At 43.7% G+C, this 23,736-nt stretch overlaps 1 protein-coding gene across 5 annotated transcripts in view; it reads left to right on the forward strand.

The window, feature by feature from the left end:
* The window catches only part of ZC3H13 (zinc finger CCCH-type containing 13), a 69,298-nt gene extending 46,129 nt beyond the window's left edge, over positions 1–23,169 (forward strand). For 3 of the 5 annotated variants that reach the window (XM_075852257.1, XM_075852258.1, XM_075852260.1), the window contains 6 exons: positions 1,953–1,997; positions 2,514–3,011; positions 6,593–6,748; positions 9,457–9,657; positions 22,296–22,459; positions 22,840–23,169. In XM_075852257.1, coding sequence (XP_075708372.1) covers positions 1,953–1,997; positions 2,514–3,011; positions 6,593–6,748; positions 9,457–9,657; positions 22,296–22,459; positions 22,840–23,001 — 1,226 coding nt within the window. In that variant the 3' untranslated portion in view covers positions 23,002–23,169. The remainder of the gene's footprint in view (positions 1–1,952; positions 1,998–2,513; positions 3,012–6,592; positions 6,749–9,456; positions 9,658–22,295; positions 22,460–22,839) is intronic. The other 2 variants (XM_075852259.1, XM_075852261.1) reach the window with 1 other exon arrangement.
* Positions 23,170–23,736: the final 567 nt, after the last annotated feature.

Consider the following 23,736-nt stretch of genomic DNA (forward strand, 5'->3'; position numbering starts at 1 on the left):
ATAGTCTTATTTTTTTTATTTTTTTTTCACAAGTGAGGAAATATTATAAATTAGATTCTAATTTATAACATTTCCCAGCGCTGGTCACTAGAGGGAGCAATTCCCAAAATTGCAGCATTGGCATGTGGTAAATCAACCACATTGCTTTATGCTGCAAAATTGGTGAAGAAACACACGCTCTAGTGAGCTCACACAATCCCCCCTCCTTTATCCTGGCTAGTGCCAGGAGAAAGGAGGGGATTGAATGTTCAAGCCTCCTACACTGTGTGCCGCCATTTTTTTTAGCTAATGCACAGTGTAGTAGGCTTACATACAGTAGTAAACACACAGTAAAACACGAACAAACACAGACACAACTTACCTGCTCCTGCCTCCGCACCTAGTACTTGCTTCTAATCACATGTCCGGAAGCCGCGACCGGAAGTAGTCATCTTACTGTCCGGCCGCGGCTTCCGGTCCACATGAAAATGGCGCATACAGAGATGAAAAAAAAAATGGCAGCCCCCATAGTGAAGAAAAAGTTAAAAAAAATAAAAAAGTAAAACACAAACACATAAATAAAATTTATTTAAATAACACACTAAAATCAAATTAATATAAAAAATTTTTTTTTCCTGCGACACTCGTCCTTTAAGGCTACAATAGCTTGATGGCTGCAGTTGACTATTTCACCGGAACAAAGTGAAGGAACACCCAATGGGGTGGTGCCTCCTAGGGTGTGTCATTAGGCTTTGGCTGTGCAAGTCGTCTTTGCGTTCTTTCACCAATTTCTACAGGGTGCATACCTCTGCATCCTCAGATGCTTCCCAAGTTGGTGTGTGTATCTATAGAGACGATAATTGCAGCCCCCTTTTTTCTTTTTTTCCAAATTCCCACTCATGTGGACTGATTTTGGAGGTCCCGTGGTCTGTGTCCCTCAATAAGACCAACAAGAAAACAGGATTTTTTTAAATTACATTTTTCATTATGACGTTAAGGTTCTCTACTGGACAGGGTTTTCTTATCTGGGTCTGATATTGTTTCTATTACCTTGCCTGTGGGGTATACACTCTAGGAGAAGTCAACACCTTTTTTTATTCTTAGTTTCACGCCTCCTAGTGGCAAGACCCATGGTCTGTGTCCCCCAAAAGAATAGACGAGAAAACTATTAAACGGTCGTACTCAAAATCCTGTTTTCTTTGCAAATCATGTGATCACAAGTTCTAGTCTGTTGGCTTTACAGTACTGCTTCCCCGTGTGGGACAGAGGGGGACGTGGTAATCTAAACTGCCTTTTATAGTCTCTGCTGATGTCTTCTAGACACAGTTTAGTGAATACAGGAGGTGGGGAGAGAAATGTGACCAGTCACTTGAGCCTGCCTTTGTGCCAGGATGAAGAGAAGAACTAAATACAGAATAAAGAACTTCACTCCAAGGGACCGTTCTTCCTTAATTAATGAAGCACCCCTGCTAGCTTCCGAGTGCGCTCACTGTTTATTTTTTTGAATGTTTTGATCGTATGCCAAAAATGGATGTAAATTACCATTAGCAAGAATGATTATTCCCTACGTTCCAGTAAACTTCCCATTATTTTCTGATCACTGGCCGATCACGAGAGCAGGGGTCCCGAACCCTCTGTTTAAAGTCTATTTAAATGTCGGAAATAACAGAGCAGTACTCTGCTGTTCCTATCAGTCCCATAGATATCTTATGGAGCGGAGGGCACATGCTCGACCGTCGCTCTGTTTAAGCTCCTCCCTGCAGGGAGGTGCAGTGAGAAGGATCTAAGAGTTCTGATCCCCGTTCTCGCGATCGGTAGGTCCCAGTGATCAGACAATTACTTATCTTGTGGGTAGGTGACAATTGTAGATTCTGGGGCAACCCCTTTAACATGCTTATTGGAATATACTAATTAAATATTGCATATGTCCGTTATTCACCTGTAAAGCTCTAATTTGTGAATTCCACATACAGGACACCCAGTCGGGTTGCAGCCACAAATCTCAGCGCGGCATACAGGTGTGTAGTTATTGACTAGGCCACTAGGGAGTGCTTTGCACATTTTACAGTGATATATATATATTTTTTCTTTTAAAGCTTTGTGCAGAAATGGTTAGGGAGTAGAAATAATTTAGAATTGTGTCTTATTTTGTTTGGTTATCTATGTAAATATGGGACACTAAAAAAAGCAGCCTCCGATATACTCTGCATAAAATAGGATAAGCTGTCCGTCTTCTATAGTATTTGCAATGCCACCTGCTGTTTTGTTTTTCCTCTTGTTGAAAATCTGACGGCTACATGTTCCTTAATATTATAATTATTCATAGACCAGGTTATTAGGCAAGCGGTATGGTTTTGAACAGAGACTGTGTTAATAGGTTTTCCTGATGTTGTAATAAAATGTTTTAATTTGAGACCCCCCTCCACAGTTTGACATCATTCGCAGTTTGAAATGATCTAGGTTGGAAATACAGTACATATCTTTGGGCAACTCTATATTTAATGATGTGATTACCAAATTTCCCTTGTCTACAGATTGTGGGGACTCCAGAAGTCACAGTTCAAGAAGAAGTTCACCGGAGTCCGACCGCCAGGTTCATTCCAGGTCTGGGTCATTTGACAGCCGAGAGAGAGCACCTGAAAGAGAGCGATACGAACATGATCGGGAAAAGGAGCGAGACCGTGACAGGCGAGACGTGAGACCGAGAGAATGGGACAGAGAAACTGATAAAGACTGGCCAAGAAATAGAGAGCGCGAACGACTGCGAGACAGAGAGAGAGAACGGAGAAGAGACTTTGAAAGAGACAGAGAGAAATTAATTCCTGACAATACAGAAAAAGAGAGAGTCCGACTTCTTGATGCCCCCTCTCTAGTAGAACAGAAACATAGCGACACAATGGAGAGAGATGGTGAAAAAAGTTTTGAGGCCACAAGTCGAAACACCTCTACTCTGGAGAGAGCAGAGAAAGAAACCGAAAACCTCCAAGATCTTGTCAGTAGTCATAAAGCAGAAAAAGCTGAGAGTTTCGATGGTATGTTTAAAAAAAATATGAAGCCGATGTCTGTTGTAGGAGTAATGGTAGTGGCCTTTGCCTGATTTCTTTTGATTTATAAACCTTTTTTTATTTTTTTGCCGTTTCTTTTACTATAATCGGCACAATTGTATTCTGCTTAAGTAGACCACATGGGTTTAAAGCGGACCAGTCATGTACCCCGAAAAGTTAATCTAGCTCAATACCTTTTTATAGCTGGCGTCTCCCTGATTCCGACACAGTTTTTATTTTATCTTTGTAGGTAACCTCCCAGGACTCTCCATTCCCCTGCTCTGTCAGAGTGGCCTAGGTACACGCCCTGTTGACAACTGGGTGGTGGGGAACCCAGTTGTCATATCATATAAATTAGCATATCAGCTGCCAGAGATGAACTGGCTGATTGTGGGGGAATGGGACAACTACAAAGATAAAAAAAAACAAACTGTGCTGGAAGCCGGGAGAAGCCAGCTATAAAGGGATGGGGGCAGATTTAAATTTCTGGGGACATGACATGTCCTCTTAAAGGGGTTTTCCGGAACCAATTAATCCAATCCTGTTAAACGAAACATATCAAACCAAATCTTTTTGTAATGTACTTGCGTTTGAAAAAATGTTCCTAGCGGCGTATCATCTTCTATCACGTGATGCCTCGCTGACCCTAAATCCTAACTTCCGCCTCAGGCCCGTCCATGAGCTTTAACTTTAGTTTTCCGGCAGTCTGAGTGTACGGTCATGTCATAAATGGCGTAACTGTACACTATGTTAAGGGGTTGTACCATGTTCTCTTAGGCCTCTTTCACACGACAGTGAAAAACGGCCATGTGATGGCCGTCCTTTTAACGGCTTTCACATGGCCGTTTTCAGAACAATGATATTCTATGGGTGCATTCACACGGCCGTTTTTTTAACGACCCGTGAATAATGGCCGTCAAAAAATAGGACATGTCCTATTTTTGGCCGTTTTAACGGCCTGACGGCCCCCATAGAAGTCAATGGATCCGTTTTTAACGGCTGTCAATACATGTAACAACCGTTAAAAACGGAACTGTGACATGGGGATTGGCAAGGGAACTACTAGTTCCCTTGCTGGCTATCGTTGGCATACTCACGTTTGCGGCGCTTCTTCAGGTGTGGTCACTCGTCTGTGGTCACTCGGGTTTGAAGGCGCCTCGATGACGTCATCGCCCCGTCGCGCTGCCTTGCCAGATCCCGTGCAGACGAGTGACCACAAGTGAAGAAGAGGAGAGATGGCGCTGCTCTCGTGAGTATGTTGCACGATCTACAGGGAGGCTGGTGTGGCACGATCTACAGGGAGGCTGGTGTGGCACGATCTACAGGGAGGCTGGTGTGGCACGATCTACAGGGAGGCTGGTGTGGCACGATCTACAGGGAGGCTGGTGTGGCACGATCTACAGGGAGGCTGGTGTGGCACGATCTACAGGGAGGCTGGTGTGGCACGATCTACAGGGAGGCTGGTGTGGCACGATCTACAGGGAGGCTGGTGTGGCACGATCTACAGGGAGGCTGGTGTGGCACGATCTACAGGGAGGCTGGTGTGGCATCATCTACAGGGAGGCGTGTGGCATCATCTACAGGGAGGCGTGTGGCATCATCTACAGGGAGGCGTGTGGCATCATCTACAGGGAGGCGTGTGGCATCATCTACAGGGAGGCGTGTGGCATCATCTACAGGGGGCGTGTGGCATCATATACAGGGGGCGTGTGGCATCATCTACAGGGAGGCTGTAAATAGTGTCTAGGTGAACATGTGACCTTCCTTTGGTTGTTTTCAGGGGGTTGGGACAAAAAAAGCCTGACCAATGAAATTCATCAGTTTTTTTAACGGCCATGAAAAACTGATGCAAAATGGATGTCAAAGGGCCATTAAATACGGACAGACGGACTGAAAATGGATGAAAATTTAGAGACACACTGATGCAAAATGGCCATGAAAAACTGACAGTTGATCAGTTTTAAATGGACATTTTTTTTCACTGTCGTGTGAATAAGCCCTTACTCTTATTCAGAGCATGCGTGGTTGAACACGCATTCTCTATTCCAGGGTTCAGCAACCTCCCGCACCCATGTCACAGCTGGCACGCGGGGCCTTGATCTCTGGCATGCTCTCCCCTTGTTCAGCGCCGTTGTATGCTGTGGCACTGAAGACAGGGAAAGACTCTGGGGCAGAGCGGATAGACAAAGGCCCAGAGCGACACAGTGGTAGAGCGGGGGGGACACACTGGCATACTCTCCCCGTGTTCAGCGCCGTTGTATGCTGCGGCGCTGAACACCGAGATAGACTCAGGGCCAAAGCCGGGGGGGGGGGGAGACAGTGGCAGAGCAGGGAGACGCACTGGCATGCTATTCCCATGTTCAGCGCCGTATGCTGCAGCGCTGAACACAGGGAGAGACTCAGGGGCAGAGTGGAGGGGCACAGCGGGGGGAGACACAGGATCTGCGTGGGGAGAAAATAATAGGGGAGGAAACATCAGCGCTTTGATTCCTGGGATTTGTAGTCTTTATTCACAACAGGAAACGGCCGGTCACAGCAAAATAGTGATGTAAACAAACTGGAAAATAACCTCGGAGTGTAGAATGAAGATATTGAGTCATAAAAACAGGTGGGGAACATGGGTTGAACAGAAGTAACAACATATATATGTTTATTAAATTACAAAAACTATGTTGGAAAACCCCTTTAAGTCCCTTCATTAGAAATATTGCTGGTCTCAGAAATGTGTGTGTGTTTTTTTTGTTTTTTCTTCCATCTGCCAAAGAGTAGCATGTCGGTTATCCAATATAAGTTCTGGTTTCTTATTTAGACCTTGAACTTGTCTCTAGAGGCCCAAAAAAATTACTTTGTTGTGGAGATTTTTTTAAAATTGGATTTAATGTTTGATGACTCCTGTATTTTCTTTTCCAGCGGTAGGCAAAACAACTTGTTGGTTGCTATTGGGCAATCAACTACGTAGTATTATGTCTGTGTAGCCTGCGCCTCCTGCTGGAAACTACAGGCACAGCACAGAACAGAAGCCTGCATGAAACTACATATGTTTCTGATGTAGACATAGAACAAGTAGAGTACTGTCAGCTATATATATATATGTGGATGTGCACTCATCCATATTGTGTATTACTGCCCAATGATTGCTGAGTTTAGGTGGAAAAAAATAGAAAACAAATGCAGTGTCGAGCGTCTGAACACACCTTGCCAAATTTCCTATTCCACATTGTATAAATAAGTGAGAAAACAAACCTAATATGCTCTAAATGTAGTTCTTTCGCTGTATTCCGCTGGCTCTACTGCTTGAATTGCTTGCTCCTGCATTTTGCTATGGAATTAAGGCTAGGTCTATATTCCGATTTTCTTTCTATTTTTCATGCCATCGAATCCGCAAAGTCACTGAAAATCCAAACATATGGAAAATTTCCTAAATTAAAATGTATTTCCAGGTGGTTTTCATTTTGCAATGTAATTCTTGCCTTACCCATTTGTTATATTTTTTTTTACGGCATATTTCGTGGTACAGGCCTGTTGCTTTGAACGTCTTTTGAGTAAGATTGGTTTGAATACCTCTGTAGGTGCTGAAGAGGAGCTTTCCAAGCTTGAAGATGTCCAGTCTGGGGACTCTGTGGCTGGAGAGGAGTATGAGCCCATCAGTGATGGAGAGCTGGAAGAGATTCTAGCTGATGATGCTGAAAAGAAGGAAGACCAGCACGATGATGAAAATATGTCCGGTAAGGATCATCACTTGGGTGACTGAGTCGCTGACTGAGGTAGAAGTCTGATAGATGAAAGCATGTGATCAGTTTGAAAGTAATTTTGTCATTCTTTTTATATGCCTTATTGTAGCTTAAATCAAAGTGGATAAGGATACTTCCTAAAGAGCATAGCTTCTGACGCGTGCTATGTACACCTTAAATGGATTGTCCAATTTAGAAAACCTCATACACTCTCTATTATGGAATTCTGAATTTAATGGGGGGATCCTCGGTTCAGGATTTTCATCTCTAGGACAGGGTAGAGTGTGGTCTCTGGAGGACCTGTCCTTTATTACACAGACCACACATTGATATTGCAATTGTCACTACTACTGTCAATTACTTCCGAAAGTCAGTTTGCGAAATTCTCAGGTACATTTTGCTTGAAGTCTCCCAATCCTACGGATTGTCTGTAAGGAGAGCAACTACTCTACATCAAATAGAAAATCCATGATGATGTCCATGATACCGAAAAAGATCTGCCCATAGAAGGTTGTCTGTAGTTAGCTAATACCCAAGAAGTGTTAGGACTCATTCCTGCTTATTTTCCCTATGAATTCCAATTTGGCACTTATTTTGATTTGCCAATAAAAAATTTTTTTTTCGTTACAAACAATGGCAATCTAGTAGGTAGTCACCACTCAGGGTATCCATTCTAGTGCATATGAAGCACGCCATCATACTAAACGATAAACAGAAGAATAAACATGAGAAGTGACATCAGGTTGATACATTAAGCGGTATAATGTTTAATATCGGTTATGAAATGGGTTTTTAAATACCATGTAAAACAGCAAGGTTAGGCATGCCAAGACCATATTAAGGTCCAGCGACCGTGAAGCGGGTGCAAAATTTTTACCGAATCCACATAGACCGCCAATAGGAAGGTTGTAAAAAGAGGAGGGGTGGGGAGATTCACCTTAAGGGCTCTTATAAGTTTCTCAAATCAAAGCTTAACACCTTCCCGACATCCGCCGTATATATACGGGGCACGCCGGGTGGGGGAATATGGAGCGGGCTCACGGGCTGAGTCCGCTCCATAGAGCGAGTGTGTCGGCTGTGTGTTACAGCCGACACTTCCGGGTTACGAGCGGGATCGCGCTTCAGCATTTAAATTACTAAAAACAGGGGGGCGACCCCCTGTAACGTCTCAACGGCCCTCCCGCGGCGAGATCCGGCGGAGCCGTTGGTTCACACTGCTGCCTGGGGGTCTGACGAAGTCCCCCAGGTCCGCCATCTTGGTACTCCTATGAAGCTCTGCCTCCGGCAGGGCTTCATAGGAGCCTGTCAGAATCACGATATACTGCAATACATTAGTATTGCAGTATATCGTGCAAGCGATCTAACGATCGCTGGTTGAAGTCCCCTAGGGGGACTAATAAAAATTTTAAAAATGAGTTAAATAAAGTTTGTTTTTTGTGTAAAAAAAAATAAATTAAAAGTTCAAAAAACCCCTCTTTTCCCATTTTCCCCCTAGAGCATAGTAAAAAATAAATAAACATAATTGGCATCGCCGCGTCCGTAAAAGTCTGAACTATTACAATATATCATTATTTAACCCGCACGGTGAACGCCGTAAAAACAAAAAAATTGTAAACGCCAGAATGTCTATTTTTTTTGTTCGCCTAATCTCCCACAAAAAATGAAATAAAATGTGATCAAACCGTCACATTTACACCAAAATGGTATTATTAAAAACTACAGCTTATCCCGCAAAAAATAAGCCCTTATACAACTTAATCGACGGAAAAATAAAGACGTTACGGCTCTCAGAATTTGGCGAAACAAAATAAATTTACTTTTTTACACTTAGGTTTTTACTTGTAAAAGTAGTAAAATATAGAAAAAACTACACATATTTGGTATCGGCGTAATCGTATTGACCCATAGAATAAAATTCCGTAAAAATGGCGCGCAAAAAACCATGGCGGAATCGCTGTTTTTTCATTTTCTACCCCACAAATAATTTTTTCCCCGTTTCCTAGTACATTATACGGCAAAATAAATGGTGCTACGAAAAACTACAACTTGTCCCGCAAAAATCAAGCCCTCATAGGACTATATCGACGGAAAAATAAAGGCGTTATGGCCTTTGGAAAGTGGAGATGGAAAAACGAAAATGAAAATCTGAAAAAGGGCTGCGGCGTGAAAGGGTTAAAGCTTTTAAAGTGTAGCTAAACGTTTGACAAATTTCTGACATGTTATAGTGACATGTCAGAAGTTTGGATTGGTCGGGGTCCGAACACGGAGACCCCCCACCAATCGCTAGAACGAAGCAGCTGAAGTACTCGTGTGCGCGCTCAGCAGCTTCGTGTCCGGCTTTTCCCGGAAAGCCGATGTATCAGTGTACGGACTCAATAGAAAGTGTATGAGCCCGTACTCCGATACATCGGCTTTCCGGAAAAAGCCGAACAGACACGAAGCTGCTGAGCGCTCACACGAACACTTCAGCTGCTTCATTCTAGCAATTTGATGGGGGTCTCAGTGCTCGGACCCCGACCAATCCAAACTTCTGACATGTCATTATGACGTGTTAGAAGTTTGTCAAACATTTAGCTACACTTAAAATCACCTTCAGTGTTAGCCAATCGTTTAATCTCTGATTTTATTTAAATTGTAGTTTTATTGTATGTTTCATTGCACTATTGGGTGTTAATTTATATCTAAACAATTTCTTTACACAGATCCTCTGGATGTGATTGATGTGGACTGGTCTAGTTTGATGCCCAAGCTGATGAAGGAACCACGAGAATCCGGTGCTGCTTTGTTAAAATTCACACCTGCTGCGGTTTTACTGCGCGTTGGCATTTCTAAACGATTAGCAGGACCTGATCTATTCAAGAAGGTTAAAGACACTTGCCAAAAATCAATAGAAAAGCGTAACGGTAGGTCTTTTTTGGTTTTTGTATGGTATTTGAAGTAACGCGCACAAATTATTTTCCAGTCTGTATCCTTCTGCTATTACCAGCTTACTTAACATCTATCAACCCGTTCGCGCTCCATGACGTACTATTTCGTCATGGTAACCACATCGTTTGCGCTCCATGACGGAATAGTAAGTCACGGGAGGAACGGCCATTTCGACCGTCCTTCCGACACATACAGGAGCTGTGACAGCTGCGGTCTCGTACAGCAGTTGCCGCAACTCCTACACCGGGGACCGATCGCGGTGTCCATTCTGATTAACCCCTTAGAAGCCGCGTTCAATAGCGTTCGCAGCTTCTTAGGGGTTAAACCACCATGCTATGGCAACCAGAGGCCTAATGGTGTCCGGCTATGCCATCTACGGAAGCCTAGTGGGTCCTGACAGTCAGGACCCACTATGCTTGCTGTCAGTGAATAGCTGACAGCTCTAATACACTGCACTGCGCATGTAGTTCAGTGTATTAGAATAGCGATCAGGGCCTCCTGCCTTCAAGTTCCCTAGTGGGACAAAGTAAAAACAAGTTTGTGTAAAAATAACTTTTAAAAGTAAAAATTCCCCTTTTTCCTTGATCAGTCCTTTTATTATTAATAAAAATAAATAAACAAACAATATAATTGGTATTCCCGCAATGGCTTGAGCTACAAAAGTATTTCGTTATCTATCCCACGCGATGAACGCCATAAAAGAAAATAGTAATAAACCATACCAGAATCACAATTTTTTGCTCACTAAAAGAGATCAACAAGTCGCATGTACCTAAAAATGGTGCTGATACAGTGGTACACAAAAAACAAGTCCTCACTCGGGTTTCTTGATGAAAAAATAAAAAAGTTCTGGCTCTTAGAATAAGGCAACACAAAAAGTAAATGATTTTTTATAAAAAGTATTTTATTGTGCAAACGCCATAAGACACAAAAAAAAAACTATAAACATCTGGTATCGCTGTAATCGTATCGCCCCGCAGAATAAAGTGAATGTGTCATTTATAGCGCACGGTGAACGCTGTAAAAAAGAATTTAAAAAAATCGTAGAATTACTGCACCCCATGAAAACTACAATGAATTCCTCAAGGGGGGGGGGGGTCACTTTTAAGGGGTTTCCCCTGTACTTGTACCTCCTCAGAAGCTCTGCAAATGTGACATGGCGCTCAGAAACCAATCCAGCAAAATCGATCTGCCAAATAGCGCTCCTGCCTTTCTGAGCTCTGCCGTTTGTCCAACCAGCAGTTTATGACCACATATGGGGTATTGCCGTAATCGGGAGAAATTGCTTTACAAATGTTGGGGTGCTTTTTCTCCTTTATTCCTTGTCAATATTAAAAATGTTTACCTTTTAGCGGACAAATGTGATTTTCAATTACATAGCCTAATTCCACAAAATGCAGCAAAAAAACAGTGGGCTCTAAATGCCCATTATACCCCTCGATAAGTTCCTTGAGTGGTGTAGTTTGCCAAATAGGGTCACTTTTGGGGGGTTTCCACTGTTTTGGCACCACAAGACCTTCAAACCGGACATGGTGCCTAATAAAAAGGAGGCCTCAATCCACTAGGTGCTCCTTTGCTTTGGAGGCCGGTGCTTCAGTCCATTAGCGCACTAGGGCCACATGTGGGATATTTCTCAAAACTGAAGAATCTCTGAAGAATCAATAAGTATTGAGTTGCGTTTCTCTAGTAAAACCTTCTAATATATAGGCCCCTCAAAGCCACTTCAGAACTGGAACCTAAAAAAAAAAAGTGCCATTTGAAATTTTATTCAAAATATGAGAAATTGCTGCTTTATGTTCTAAGCCTTGTAACGTCCTAGAAAAAAAGTGTTCAAAAAATGATGCCAACATAAAGTAGACATATGGGAAATGTGAACTAGTAACTATTTTGGGTGGTATAACCCGGTCTTACAAGCAGATGCACTTAAATTAAGAAAAATGCTATTTTTTTTTTTTTAAATTTTCTCTAAATTTTGCTATTTTTCACAAATAAACACTGAATATATTGACCAAATTTTACCACTAACATAAAGCCCAATGTCTCACGAGAAAACAATCTCCAAATCGCTTGGATAGGTTTAACCCCATCCCGACATCCGCCGTATATATACGGCGCTGTCGGGAAGGTGTTCCCGCAAACCGAAGTACAGTTACGTCGCGGTGATGGTGCGGGCTCAGAAGCAGAGCTGGCACCGTCACCGCGGGGTGACAGCTGTATTATACAGCTGGCACCCTCCTGTAACTGCCAGGACCGGAGCTATTCTCTGATCCGGCCGATTAACCCCTCAGATGCTGCGCTCAATAGAGCGCAGCATCTGATGGCTTTTAACCTGACCGGCAACCCAGAGACGCAATTGCTGGGTTTCTATGCCAATCGGAGGCCAATGGCGCCTGTGTCTGTCTTGTACAGAAGCCTCCGGCGGGTCCTCATAGGCTTGCTGTCAGTGAATAACTGACAGCGCTAATACACTGCACTACGTATGTAGTGCAGTGTATTAAAGTAGCGATCGGGGCATCAAGCCCTCAAGTCCCCTAGTGGGACAGGTCAAAAAAGTTAATAAAAATGTCGTAAAACAATAAAAACACACAAGTTTCAAGTAAAAAAAAACAACTAATCAGCATCATCCACTTCTCTTCGTTAACACCCAGCTTCTGGCAGTCAGCATCATACACTTCTATTCACAACGCCCAGCTAGTAAAAGAAGTAAAAACGCCCAGATGTACATACACAATACACGCCCACTTGGACTTAACTTTAAACACGCCCAGTTGTACTTAAAGAGGCTCTGTCACCAGATTTTGCAACCCCTATCTGCTATTGCAGTCGATCTTACCTGCAAACGCTGATGCTGCTGCAGAATCAACTGTAGTCTCTGGTGCCGATGTGGCCGTCACGATGCAGGACCTGTGAGTGACGTCACAGATCTGCACTGTCAGAAGCTGGGCGTTCTGAAGAGAAGAGGATGTTACTTCTCTTCAGAGCGCCCAGCTAGTGAAAGTATTAAAAACGCCCCGATGTACGCACATAATACACACCCACTTGGACTTTTACTTTTAAACACACCCACTTGGACTTTTGCAAGCCTCATTTGCATAATTACAAAAATGGTCATAACTTGGCCAAAAATGCTCGTTTTTTAAAAATAAAAACGTTACTGTAATCTACATTGCAGCGCCTATCTGCTGCAATAGGAGATAGGGGTTTGAAAATCTGGTGACAGCCTCTTTAAGGGGTTATCCAAGTATCTAGTTTGAAATGGCTCCTATTTGTTTTATGGCAACAATTTTTAAAAGACTTGTGCAGGAGATATGCAGGTATATTATCAGTGTAACTTTATTACTGACTGAGCCATTTGTTTCTACGTCTCCACATTGGCAGCCGTTAACAGCAGACACATTTTTAACTAGCATAGATTACAAGGTGTAGTATATATTGCAAAGAAAATGATAGACTCCTGCACAACCCCTTTTTATCAGATTCTTTATGTATTCATTGAGCTGCCAGAGAATGCGTCTTATTTGGAATTCTTTATCTTCTAAATCTGCACCTTCTTAGAATAGTACAAGTGCTAATTTGTTGCCGACAAAGCAGGAGATTGTAGTCTGTTATTGAGTAGCTGAGACTTAACCACTTCCCGTAATATCACGTACATGTGCGTCATGGGTAGAGATGAGGAACCGGGACAACTGAACCCGGTTTCGGTCCGAACATCGTGAAAAGTTTGGTTTGCAGCGAATCTGAACTTCACCGGGTTCGGCCGAACACGTTTTGACCGAACCCGGCTACATTTTGGCGCCTGCCACATGTAAGATCTAAAATGGAGGATTTCAAAATATCACCTGACATCAGGCTACCCCATAATGCCTTGCAAACGGCTCTCCCAGCCAATCGGGAGGCAGCATAGGGGCGGGCTCAAGCCTGCAATAATAGTCTATGCACGGAGCTCAGCTGCCATTTTAGAGACAGGAGCTGTAGGGATAGCATCTCTGTGCAGTAAGGGAAAGCTTTAGGAATCTAAAAGCCAGGAATCCAGCAATCGAAGGGGCTCATCCACTACAGCGGGAGTCTACTCTCAACATCTAAATTGCAATACAAATTCTCCATTTGCCAAGCCAGTGTGTGAATAAGCTTTTATAAGGGGCTCATCCCAGTTGCATGGGTTAACATCCAACTTGCAATACAGGCAGCCTTTGTAGTACTACAACGCCCAGCATTCCCTGACTGACTGGCACCTTATGAGTCACTGATTTTCCGCCAGTCCAAATAACAATTTAAAAGGGCCTCATTTCTGTCTAAGGGTTTAATTCAACGTGCTAATTAAGTACAGCCGGGGCCTTTGGTGCTATTATACAAGTCACAGCATACACTGACTGCCACCTATTCACAGTCACTCATTTTCAGCCAGTCCAAATAATATTTTATAAGGGCCTCATTCCTCTAGTAGGGGAAGGGGTTTTGATTCAACTTGCTGCACTCCAGCAGTGAAATGTCTGGTAAAAAAAAGGTTGTGAAAGGACGGGGTAGAGGAAAAAAACACCCATGCCATGTCCTCTTCCAGTCCAAATGTTGGATCTGTTGGTGCCAGTACCAGCATTTTTGGCACAAGACATGTGCCCAGTTCTACTAGTAGCAGCAGCCATGTGCCTGCTGTTAGTAGTAGCGGTATCAGCAAGCCAGAGTTGTCCATCTCCGGTGGGCGGGTAATTTCAGACAATACGGCCATTGTGGACTGATTGGCTGGCTCGCGGTCATCTCAGCAGGAAGACTCTGACGATCTGGCTTCAAGCCAGGTTTCGTTGGATTCCAGATCCTCTACAGTTCCTTGGCACAGTGACAGTAGTAATATGGGTATTTCTAGCGTTTCCATTCCATCATCTATGTCTTCACTCCCCCTTCCTAGCGGGAAGCCATCTTTCCTGAGAGTCCTAAGAGACATCTCCTCGGGTGCGAAGGAAGATACTGAACAACATAGTGATGATTTGTTTTCCGCGAGTCAGCCAACGGAGTGTGTTGTGGAGGTGGAAGCGGTGTCCGAGACGCATAGCTGTGGTAGTGGGGGGGTGTTGGTGGTAGACGCAGTAATGAGGGGGGCATGGAGCCCGCCATGATGTCACATCACAACACAGTGACAGAAGTGGCGGGGATGATGAGGAGGGCTATGATGATGTTGTTTTAGACAGGACGTGGGAACCAGGTGATGACGGCGTCAGAGGAGGAGGGTAGTAGTGTCGGCACTGGCAGTGATAAACAGCCAAGCCGAGGTAGGGGCAGAAGTAAATCTGCAAAACGTTGCAGCCGTAGGGTCAGCTCAGGTGACGGCGAAACTGCTGCTACTGGTGTAGGCTCCCGAAAAAGCCTGCCAGACAAGGGGCAAGCTCGGGTGGTGGTGGTGGTGGATGTGGTACTACCTCTTTACGGTACTCTGCCGTGTGGCAATTTTTCTGTACCTTCCCGGAGGACGAAAACATGGCACAGTGCCGTATCTGCAAGCAGAAAGTAAGGAGCAGGCAGGGCAGCAAATTAGGAACTACCGCTCTACGTAAACACATGGAGCGGCATCACAAGGCCATGTGGGACAATCGACATGCCCCACCATCATGTACATCTAATGAAGACCCCTCTGCCGCTGCTGCTCCGAGTCCCTGTCATCTAAGTAGTAGCCAGGCCTTATCCACCATCTCGTTATCATCATCATCACTGTCATCTAGTGCTCCTCCTATGTCCCGTCAGTTATCCATTACGGAATCGTTGTCCAATAAGCAACAATATATACCCAGTCATCCACTTGTCGTGCGGCTTAATTCACACCTGGCTAAGTTGTTGGTGGTGCAGTCGCTGCCGTACCACCTGGTCGACTCCGCCGGCTTCAAGCAATTGATCGCGTGCGCTCAGCCTAGGTGGCGAATACCTAGCCGCTATTACTTCTCCAAAACAGCTGTCCCTGCCTTGCACAAGCACATGGAGGAAAAGGTGGGCCAGTCCTTGCAATTATCCGTGTGCAGCAGGGTACATGCCACCGTCGACACGTGTAGCAGCAACTATGGGCAGGGACAGTACATGTCTTTCACGGCCCACTGGGTCAATATTTTGCAGTCCGATGCACCACCGCAGCAATGCCAGGCATTACCACCTCCACGCTTATATCTTTCTGGTTCAACTCCGGACACCAGGCGCCTACCATCCTCCTACTCCTCCTCCTCCTTGCCCTCCTCAATGGAGGTCTTCCCGTCCCCGACAGGACACAGCGTATCTTCCACTCCTCCTACCTCCTCTTTTCATAGGTGCAAGGTGAAGCGCCACAACGCTGTCTTACACCTGCTGAGCCTGGGCGAGAAAAGCCACACAGGGCAGGAGCTGCTGCTGTGCATCAAGGAGGAAATCGCACACTGGGCAATGTTGTCTCTGATAATGGCAAGAATGTTGTGGCTGTACTGCGTCTAGGTCACCTGACACACGCTCCTTGCATGGCACATGTGATCAATCTGTTCATAACACGCTTCTTAAAGTCATATGTTGGTTTGAAGGGTGTGCTGGCCATGTCCAGGAGGGTTTGCGTTCGCTTTAGACGTTCGTATGCATTTAAGCACGCCCTCCTGGACTTGCAGCGTCAAAACAATCTCCCAGAACACAGCCTGATTTGCGACATTCCAACACGCTGGAATTCCACCCTGCACATGTTGGACCGTCTGTACGAACAGCGGAAAGCTGTGAATGATTTCCTGATGCAGCAGACGGGCAGCGTTTGGAGCCAGTGTTATTTCGAGCTCAAGCACTGGCAGCTGGTTAGAGACGCATGTCGCGTTTTGAGGCCCTTTGAAGAGGCCACACGATTTGTGAGCCGTGACGCTAGCGGAATGAACGATGTTATGCCGCTGATATTCATTATGGAGCAAACGCTCACAGCGATGATTCAGCAAAGGATGGAGGAAGGATCACATATGGCTATGGATGTTGAGGAGGAGGAGGAGGAGGAGGAGGATGAGGAGGAAACAAGACCTGAAGAGGAGCTGGATTTGGAGATGGAATCACAGGAAGGGATAGGGGACGAGGCAGCCGCACAACATGACAGTGATGATGATGACGAGTCTGACGACGACCTTGATGATAGACAACCATGGCAGTATGGGGCGGAGATGGGACCAACCGGGTCCTCTGAAACGCTGGCCAGGATGGCGAGCTGTATGCTTCGTTGCTTGCGCGCTGACTGTCGTATTGTTAGCATGAAGCAAAGATGAGTACTGGATAGCCACACTTTTAGACCCTCGGTATAAAGCCAGAATGGGGGAGTTTTTTGCGCCTTCAGAGAGGGAGGCAAAATTGGCTTATCGAGAGAGGCTATGCAGCCAGCTTGTCACGGCTTTCAAAAGGCAAACACTTGCTGCAAGCATGTCTGACTGGGAGGGGGGGGGGGCACTCTCCGCTCCCCACTGTCTCATCGTTCCACCGCCTCTGGCAGAGCTACCTCTGCAATAGGCGGCAGCAACGGCAGCAGAAGCAGCAGCCAATTCAGTTTGGAAAATATGATGACAACATTTTTACATCCAATATCCCGACCTGACACACATCGTAGTCACCAAAGGGATGTTCACCATCACCAGCACCTAAACAACCAGGTTCACTCGTACCTGGACTGTGCCCTTTCTCCGTCAGAAATCCTCATCCCAGACCCCATGGACTTCTGGGTCAGCAGATTGGATCATTGGCAAGAACTGGCCCAGTTTGCCATGGGTGTACTGTCTTGTCCACCCTCCAGTGTAGCGTCAGAGTGGGTATTCAGCGCGGCAGGGGGCTTCGTCACCCCTAAGCGAACAAGATTGTCCGCCAACAGCTTGGAAAATCTCACGTTTCTGAAAATGAATTAAGCGTGGATCGGTGAGGATTTTAAAACTCCTGTGCCTGATGCCACTGATTAGATCTGACATTTCTGCTGCCACTGCCGCCTGCTACTACGGGATTCTGTCCTGTCCACTCTTTTTTTAATGTGCCGCTGTTGGTGCTGCTACTACTTCTACCACCAATCCACCCCCAGTGCCGTCTGCTACAAGCAGGCCTGCCCCACCACAGGGCTTTGTCTGTGACTGTCCAGTCTGTTTTAATGTGCTGCTACTACTACCACCACCCTTGCTGTCCGTTGGCTACCTCTACTACCACCAATACACCTCCACTGCCGTCTGCTACAAGCAGGCCTGCCCCACCACAGTCTCTTTTTTTAATGTCCGCTTTATCTTGGGGATTGTAAAATTCTGCCAAAGTTTATTTTCCACATGTTTTGTTCCAAAGGAAGCCTTGGCTTGATCTTCCATGTTGTCTGTGTCTACCTAGTAACCGATGCCGGTCCTCATACACAGCACCATCCGCAGTACCTCTGACAAGTCTCAGAAAAACAACCACAGGGCTTTGTCCTGTCCACTCTTTTTTTTTAATGTGCTGCTGTGCTGTTGATTCAGCTACTACTACCACCACCACCACCCGTGCTGTCAGTAGTCCACCACCACCACTACTACCAGTCAACCACCACCAATCCACCTCCACTGCTCTCTGCTACAAGCTGGCCTACACAACCACCGGGATTCTGTCCTGTCCAGTCTGTTTTCATTTGCTGCTGTTGGATCTGCTACTACAACTTCTACCACCAATCCACCATCCCTGCTGCCGTCTGATACTGCCAGATGATGCTAAAAAAGGAATCATTTTTGTTCTTTTATAGCTTCTTCACTTTCCAGATGCAAAACCTGTTGCTACTCCCAAAAAGGGTTAATTTTTTGAGGGCTTTGAAAAAGCAATGGCTAAGTAATGACTTCTTCTTTTACCACCATATATGTATGAACCCCGGCAGGCATCTGCCACCATAAAGGGTACATTTTTTGAGGGCTTGTGAAAAGCCATTGCCTGTTGTTGCTTTTACATCCATGTATGGAAGAACCCCGGCAGGCATCTGCCACCATAAAGGGTACATTTTTTGAGGGCTTGTGAAAAGCCATTGCCTGTTGTTGCTTTTACATCCATGTATGGATGAACCCCGGCAGGCATCTGCCACCATAAAGAGTAAATTTTTTGAGGGCTTGTCAAAAGCCATTGCTTCTTCTTTTACCACCTTATATGTATGAACCCTGGCAGGCATCTGCCAATAAAAAGGGTCAATTTTTGTACCTTTTTTAACAATGCATTAAGCATAGAACATGCACAAGTGCAGTGGTTTCTGTTAGTTATCAACGTGTCCCATCCGTTTTCCTATAGCCATACATGTTGGCGTAACTTTGACACTAACTTTGCCTTAAAGACAGCTCAAAAGTACTTGGATACACTCATGGGTGACCTAAGAGTGTTATACAGGGCTTATAGGACTTTTAAACAGTGTTATACACGATTTTTAGGGGCTTTCTTGAATTTCAGGTTCGGTCAAAACTAGTTCGGTCCGAATCGAACTTTTTCATGAAATTCGGCGAACCAGCCGAACCGAACTTTTCATAAGTTCGCTCATCTCTAGTCGTGGGAATGGTCCGCTTCCCTCATCCCAATATACGTGCATGTGATCATGATCCACGCAGGAGCTTGGCTGTTACTGACTGCCGGGAAACTGCTGCAACGACCGGGAACGGAGAAAACGCCAAACCCAGACATTTAACCCCTTGAATGACTGCTAACTCCGCCCACTCCACTGATTGACCGATGTCGTCTAATTACTTTATATAGGGAGACATCTGTCACAGTGGAGAGTGGGCAGAACTAGCATCCGGTCATAAATATGCCACACTCCTCTCTGGCAGGCCTGTCCTCTGCAGGCAAGTTCTCATGAATAACGTAACCAAATGCGTGACAGACGATAAAATCAACGTGTCTGTCACTACATCATGCTGCATTATGAGTTTATCACAATGTCAATGACACGTTCCCTTTAATGGCCAAGCATTCTTCTTCATTATTTTCGTCGCATTCAAAGAGTCAAAAATGAAATAAGGAATTGATTAACTTTTTTTGGGTTAGGTTTGAGGGGGAATTGAACAAAAAAAGGCCAATCCACCAATGTTTTCGCCTTTTATATTTATATATATATATATACATATATATATATATACACACACACACACACACACACACTGTTATTTTTTTTCAATTTTATTTAAAATGCTGCAGACAACATGAAATGTGCAAGAATACTTTGCGACTACACAAAGAAAATAAGCCATGTTACAGTACATGGATAATATCAAAAAAGTAAGAATACAGTCAGCAACATTTAACCCGTTAGTGACCGGCCCATCGTGTTTCTACGTCGGTCACTAACGGGCCTTATTCCGATGCCATAGACTTTTTATATTATATATTATATATTAGTATCGATCTCACACGTTTAACCCCTCAGATGCGGTGCTCAATAGCGAGCACCGCATCTGAGTGGTTTTGGAGAGAGGGAGGGAGCTCCCTCTCTCCCCCACCGACACCCGGCGATACGATCGCCGAGTGTCTGTGTCTCTAATGGCAGCCGGGGGTCTAATAAAGGCCCCCAGGTCTGCCTGGAGTGAATGCCTGCTAGATCATGCCGCAGGCATGACCTAGCAGATGGCTGTCCGTTTTAAACGGACAGGCAGTAATACACTGCAATACAAAAGTATTGCAGTGTATTATAAATGCGATGGGACTAGTAAAAAGTGAAAAAAAAGTTTAATAAAGTTAATTTAAAAAAAAATGTGAAAAAAAATGAAAAACCCAGCTTTTCCCCTTACAAAATGCTTTACTATTAAAAAAACAAAATAAAGTTAAAAAGTTACACATATTTGGTATCGCCGCGTCCGTAACGACCCCGACTATAAATCTATTACATTATTTAACCCGCACGGTGAACGCCGTAAAAAAATTAATAAACTATGGAAAAATTGCTGTTTTCTGTGAATTCTGACTTTAAAAAAATGTGATTAAAAAGTGATCAAAAAGTCGCATCTACTCCAAAATGGTACCAATAAAAACTACAAGTCGCCCCGCAAAAAAAAAAACCCTCATACAACCGCATCGGCGAAAAAATAAAAACGTTACGGCTCTTCAAATATGGAGACACAAAAACAAATAATTTTGAAAAAAAAGCGTTTTTACTGTGTAAAAGTAGTAAAACATACAAAAACAATACAAATTTGGTATCGTTGCAATCGTAACAACCCGCTGAATAAAGTTATTGTGTTATTTATACCACACGGTAAACGGCGTAGATTTAGGACGCAAAAAAGAGTGGCACAATTTATGCTTTTTTTTCTATTCCCCCCCCCCCAAAAAAAAGTTAATAAAAGTTAATCAATAAATAATATGTACCTAAAAATGGTGCTATTAAAAAATACAACTTGTCCCGCAAAAAACAAGACCTTATACAGCTATGTCGACGAAACAATAAAAACGTTATCGCTCTTGGAATGCGACGATTGAAAAACGTAAAAAATAGCTTGGTCATTAAGGTCCAAAATAGGCTGGTCATTAAGGGGTTAAATATCTTGCTCTTTTAACAAATCAATAAACAATAACAGAATCAACAATAGGAACCTGTTGTCTATGTCATCATAAAGTCCAAAAAGACCTAAGGGGTAGCAGATCATGATCTATACAGTAATATCAATATATAAAGGAATTGCTGTATATGGGATTCCTTAAAGGGATTTGCACATCAGGGACCTTTATGACATGTCCACAGGATATGCCACAAATGTCAGATAGATGCGGGTCCCACCTCTGCTACGCTGTTTCTGTAACTGGCATTTACTTCTATGGGAATTACGAAAACAGCGTGGCTCAGCGAGCTTTGCGGTTTTCAGAATTTCTGACCATGTAATCAGGAAGTGGTCCGGGAGGCAGTGGGAACAGAGGATGGTAGAACGGGGTTTAGGGGTCCCCATTCTAGAGATAGATGGGACCCGCGTCTATCTGACATTTATGGCAAATCCTGTGGATACGTGATAAATGTCCCTGATGAGCAAAACCCTTTAAAGCTAAAAGCAATAGTAACACCAAATCAGAAGTACCAGGGAAGGGTGTTCACAATGATTGATAGATTTTTTTCAGCAAATCTATCAATGTTTTGCAAATGGTGAACCAATCCGGTCTGTAAAGCTTTTTACACAGTTATTTCATTTTCTGCACAAAATTCATGTTTTTTATTCGGTCAAGTAAAATTTTCGTCTTCTTGACCTGAATTTCCATGACTGGTCTAGGGGAGCTGTTTATTCTATTCTTTTGTAGTTTTCTTTGAAGTTGCCATTCATAGAGGATCTTGATGGCCAACGCTGTTATCTAGGCAACATATATAGCCGTTCTTTTAAGTGAATCTTTAAGGTGTATATTCAAATAGGATTCCACAAAGGAAAGCGCGTTTACAGATCTTCGAGCAACTTCAATCGAAATTGTGTGCCAAATGATTGCATGGACTTTCATGACTGTGGATTGCCAATATCGCTTACGAGAATCTGCTATTGATCACGAACTTGCCGTTTGTTTCAAACCGGGTTAATATCATCTAAATTCCGAACATGTCATAGCTCAAAATAAAAAATAAAAAGTCTTTTTTTGTTTTGTTTCTTTCCATTTATTTTATTTTTTGCTTCGATCTAATAGATTTTGTAAATCTGTTCTTTAGAAGCTGAGAACCTGTTCGAACATGAGCTGGGAGCACTGAATATGTCTGCGCTGTCACGGAGGCAAGAGCGAGCTGGCTTACTAAGTAATCTCGGACCGTGTTGTAAAGCTCTGTGTTCGCGGCGAGACCTGGCAATTCGCAAGCAACTTGTACAGAATGAGAAGGTGAACGGACTGACTTTATCGAAGTACATGAGATCCCTGGTGTATAGTAGCACGTGAACAGGACTGGATTAATCATGGTTGCCAGTTCGCCATGATAAAATTCTGTCTGCCTGCTAGCACTAGGGAGGGATTGCTGTATACATATTTATATTGCTGCCATATAGATTTCAATCGGAGCTGTATAAATAGCTACGCAGGGAGCTCCTCCTAGTGGCAGCAACAGGCAGCTGTGATTTGAATTACATGATCTACAATAGATTATCACAATCCATCTATGGTAATATTTATAATGTTGGAGAGACAATTAAAATATATAGTATTGTTTATGCAGTTGACTTATGAATATATCTTGTATAAATGGATTTGATTTTTTTTTCCAGGGAACTGTGAAACAGACTTATACAAATCCTCCATTGGTCGACAGTGAACTTCTAAGGTTAAGCTTGCGTCTTTTTAAAAAGAAAACTGGCTTAAGTCAGGAAAAGACTGACGGCTGCAAACTTTCTGCAGCGAATAAACAGACTGAAATTTGTGTTTCCTAAATTCCCAAAAAACTTGGTTATAATTCAACTATAAAACTTGCAAAAAACGATGGCACCATTTCTTTCTTTTTTTTTTTAACCTATGGCTGTTTTATATATAGTAAAGGTATAAATGTTGTTTTATGTGTTTTGTTTTTTTTTATATATAAAATGTAGAAGTTGAAACCCCTCGCTTGTAGATGGTCATCTATTTTAAGTTGTACATATTATTGGTGAATGTATCTTACCATGGCTTCCTGTGTAGATCCCAGTGTCATAATATGCTTATGCTTTTGTAACATTTCACATATGTATGATGTAAAAACAATAGTATGCCTTTACCTATAGGAACGGTGGTGTTACTCAGAAACAAATAACGTTCTTTGTGTAATGCAGACGTAATGTACATTGGTACAACTGTATTTATGTATTTTGGCCCCTGACTTTATGGAGGTTTCCTCAAGTTTTCCCTAAGACTCCTTTCTGGTATGTTTTATGGCCACTACAGGAGCACAAGTGGGTAGGGAGTACATGCCAAGCATCAAAACCAGGACTCCAGTATAAAACTATGGCACTGCCAGTCTCTGCTGCTGTGGTACCAAAGTGCACATTGTTTTCCCCAAAACTTATTCCTGTGTGTAGGATAAATTAGGGTTGACTTTGTTTGTTTCTCCAAATACACTAATGTGCACTCTGCACATATCACATTATTATTTTTTTTTGGGGGGAACCTGACCAGTGCTATTGGTTTGTATA

The sequence above is a fragment of the Rhinoderma darwinii genome, chromosome 2 (assembly GCF_050947455.1).
Source record: "Rhinoderma darwinii isolate aRhiDar2 chromosome 2, aRhiDar2.hap1, whole genome shotgun sequence".
Classification (NCBI taxonomy): Eukaryota; Metazoa; Chordata; class Amphibia; order Anura; family Rhinodermatidae; genus Rhinoderma; species Rhinoderma darwinii.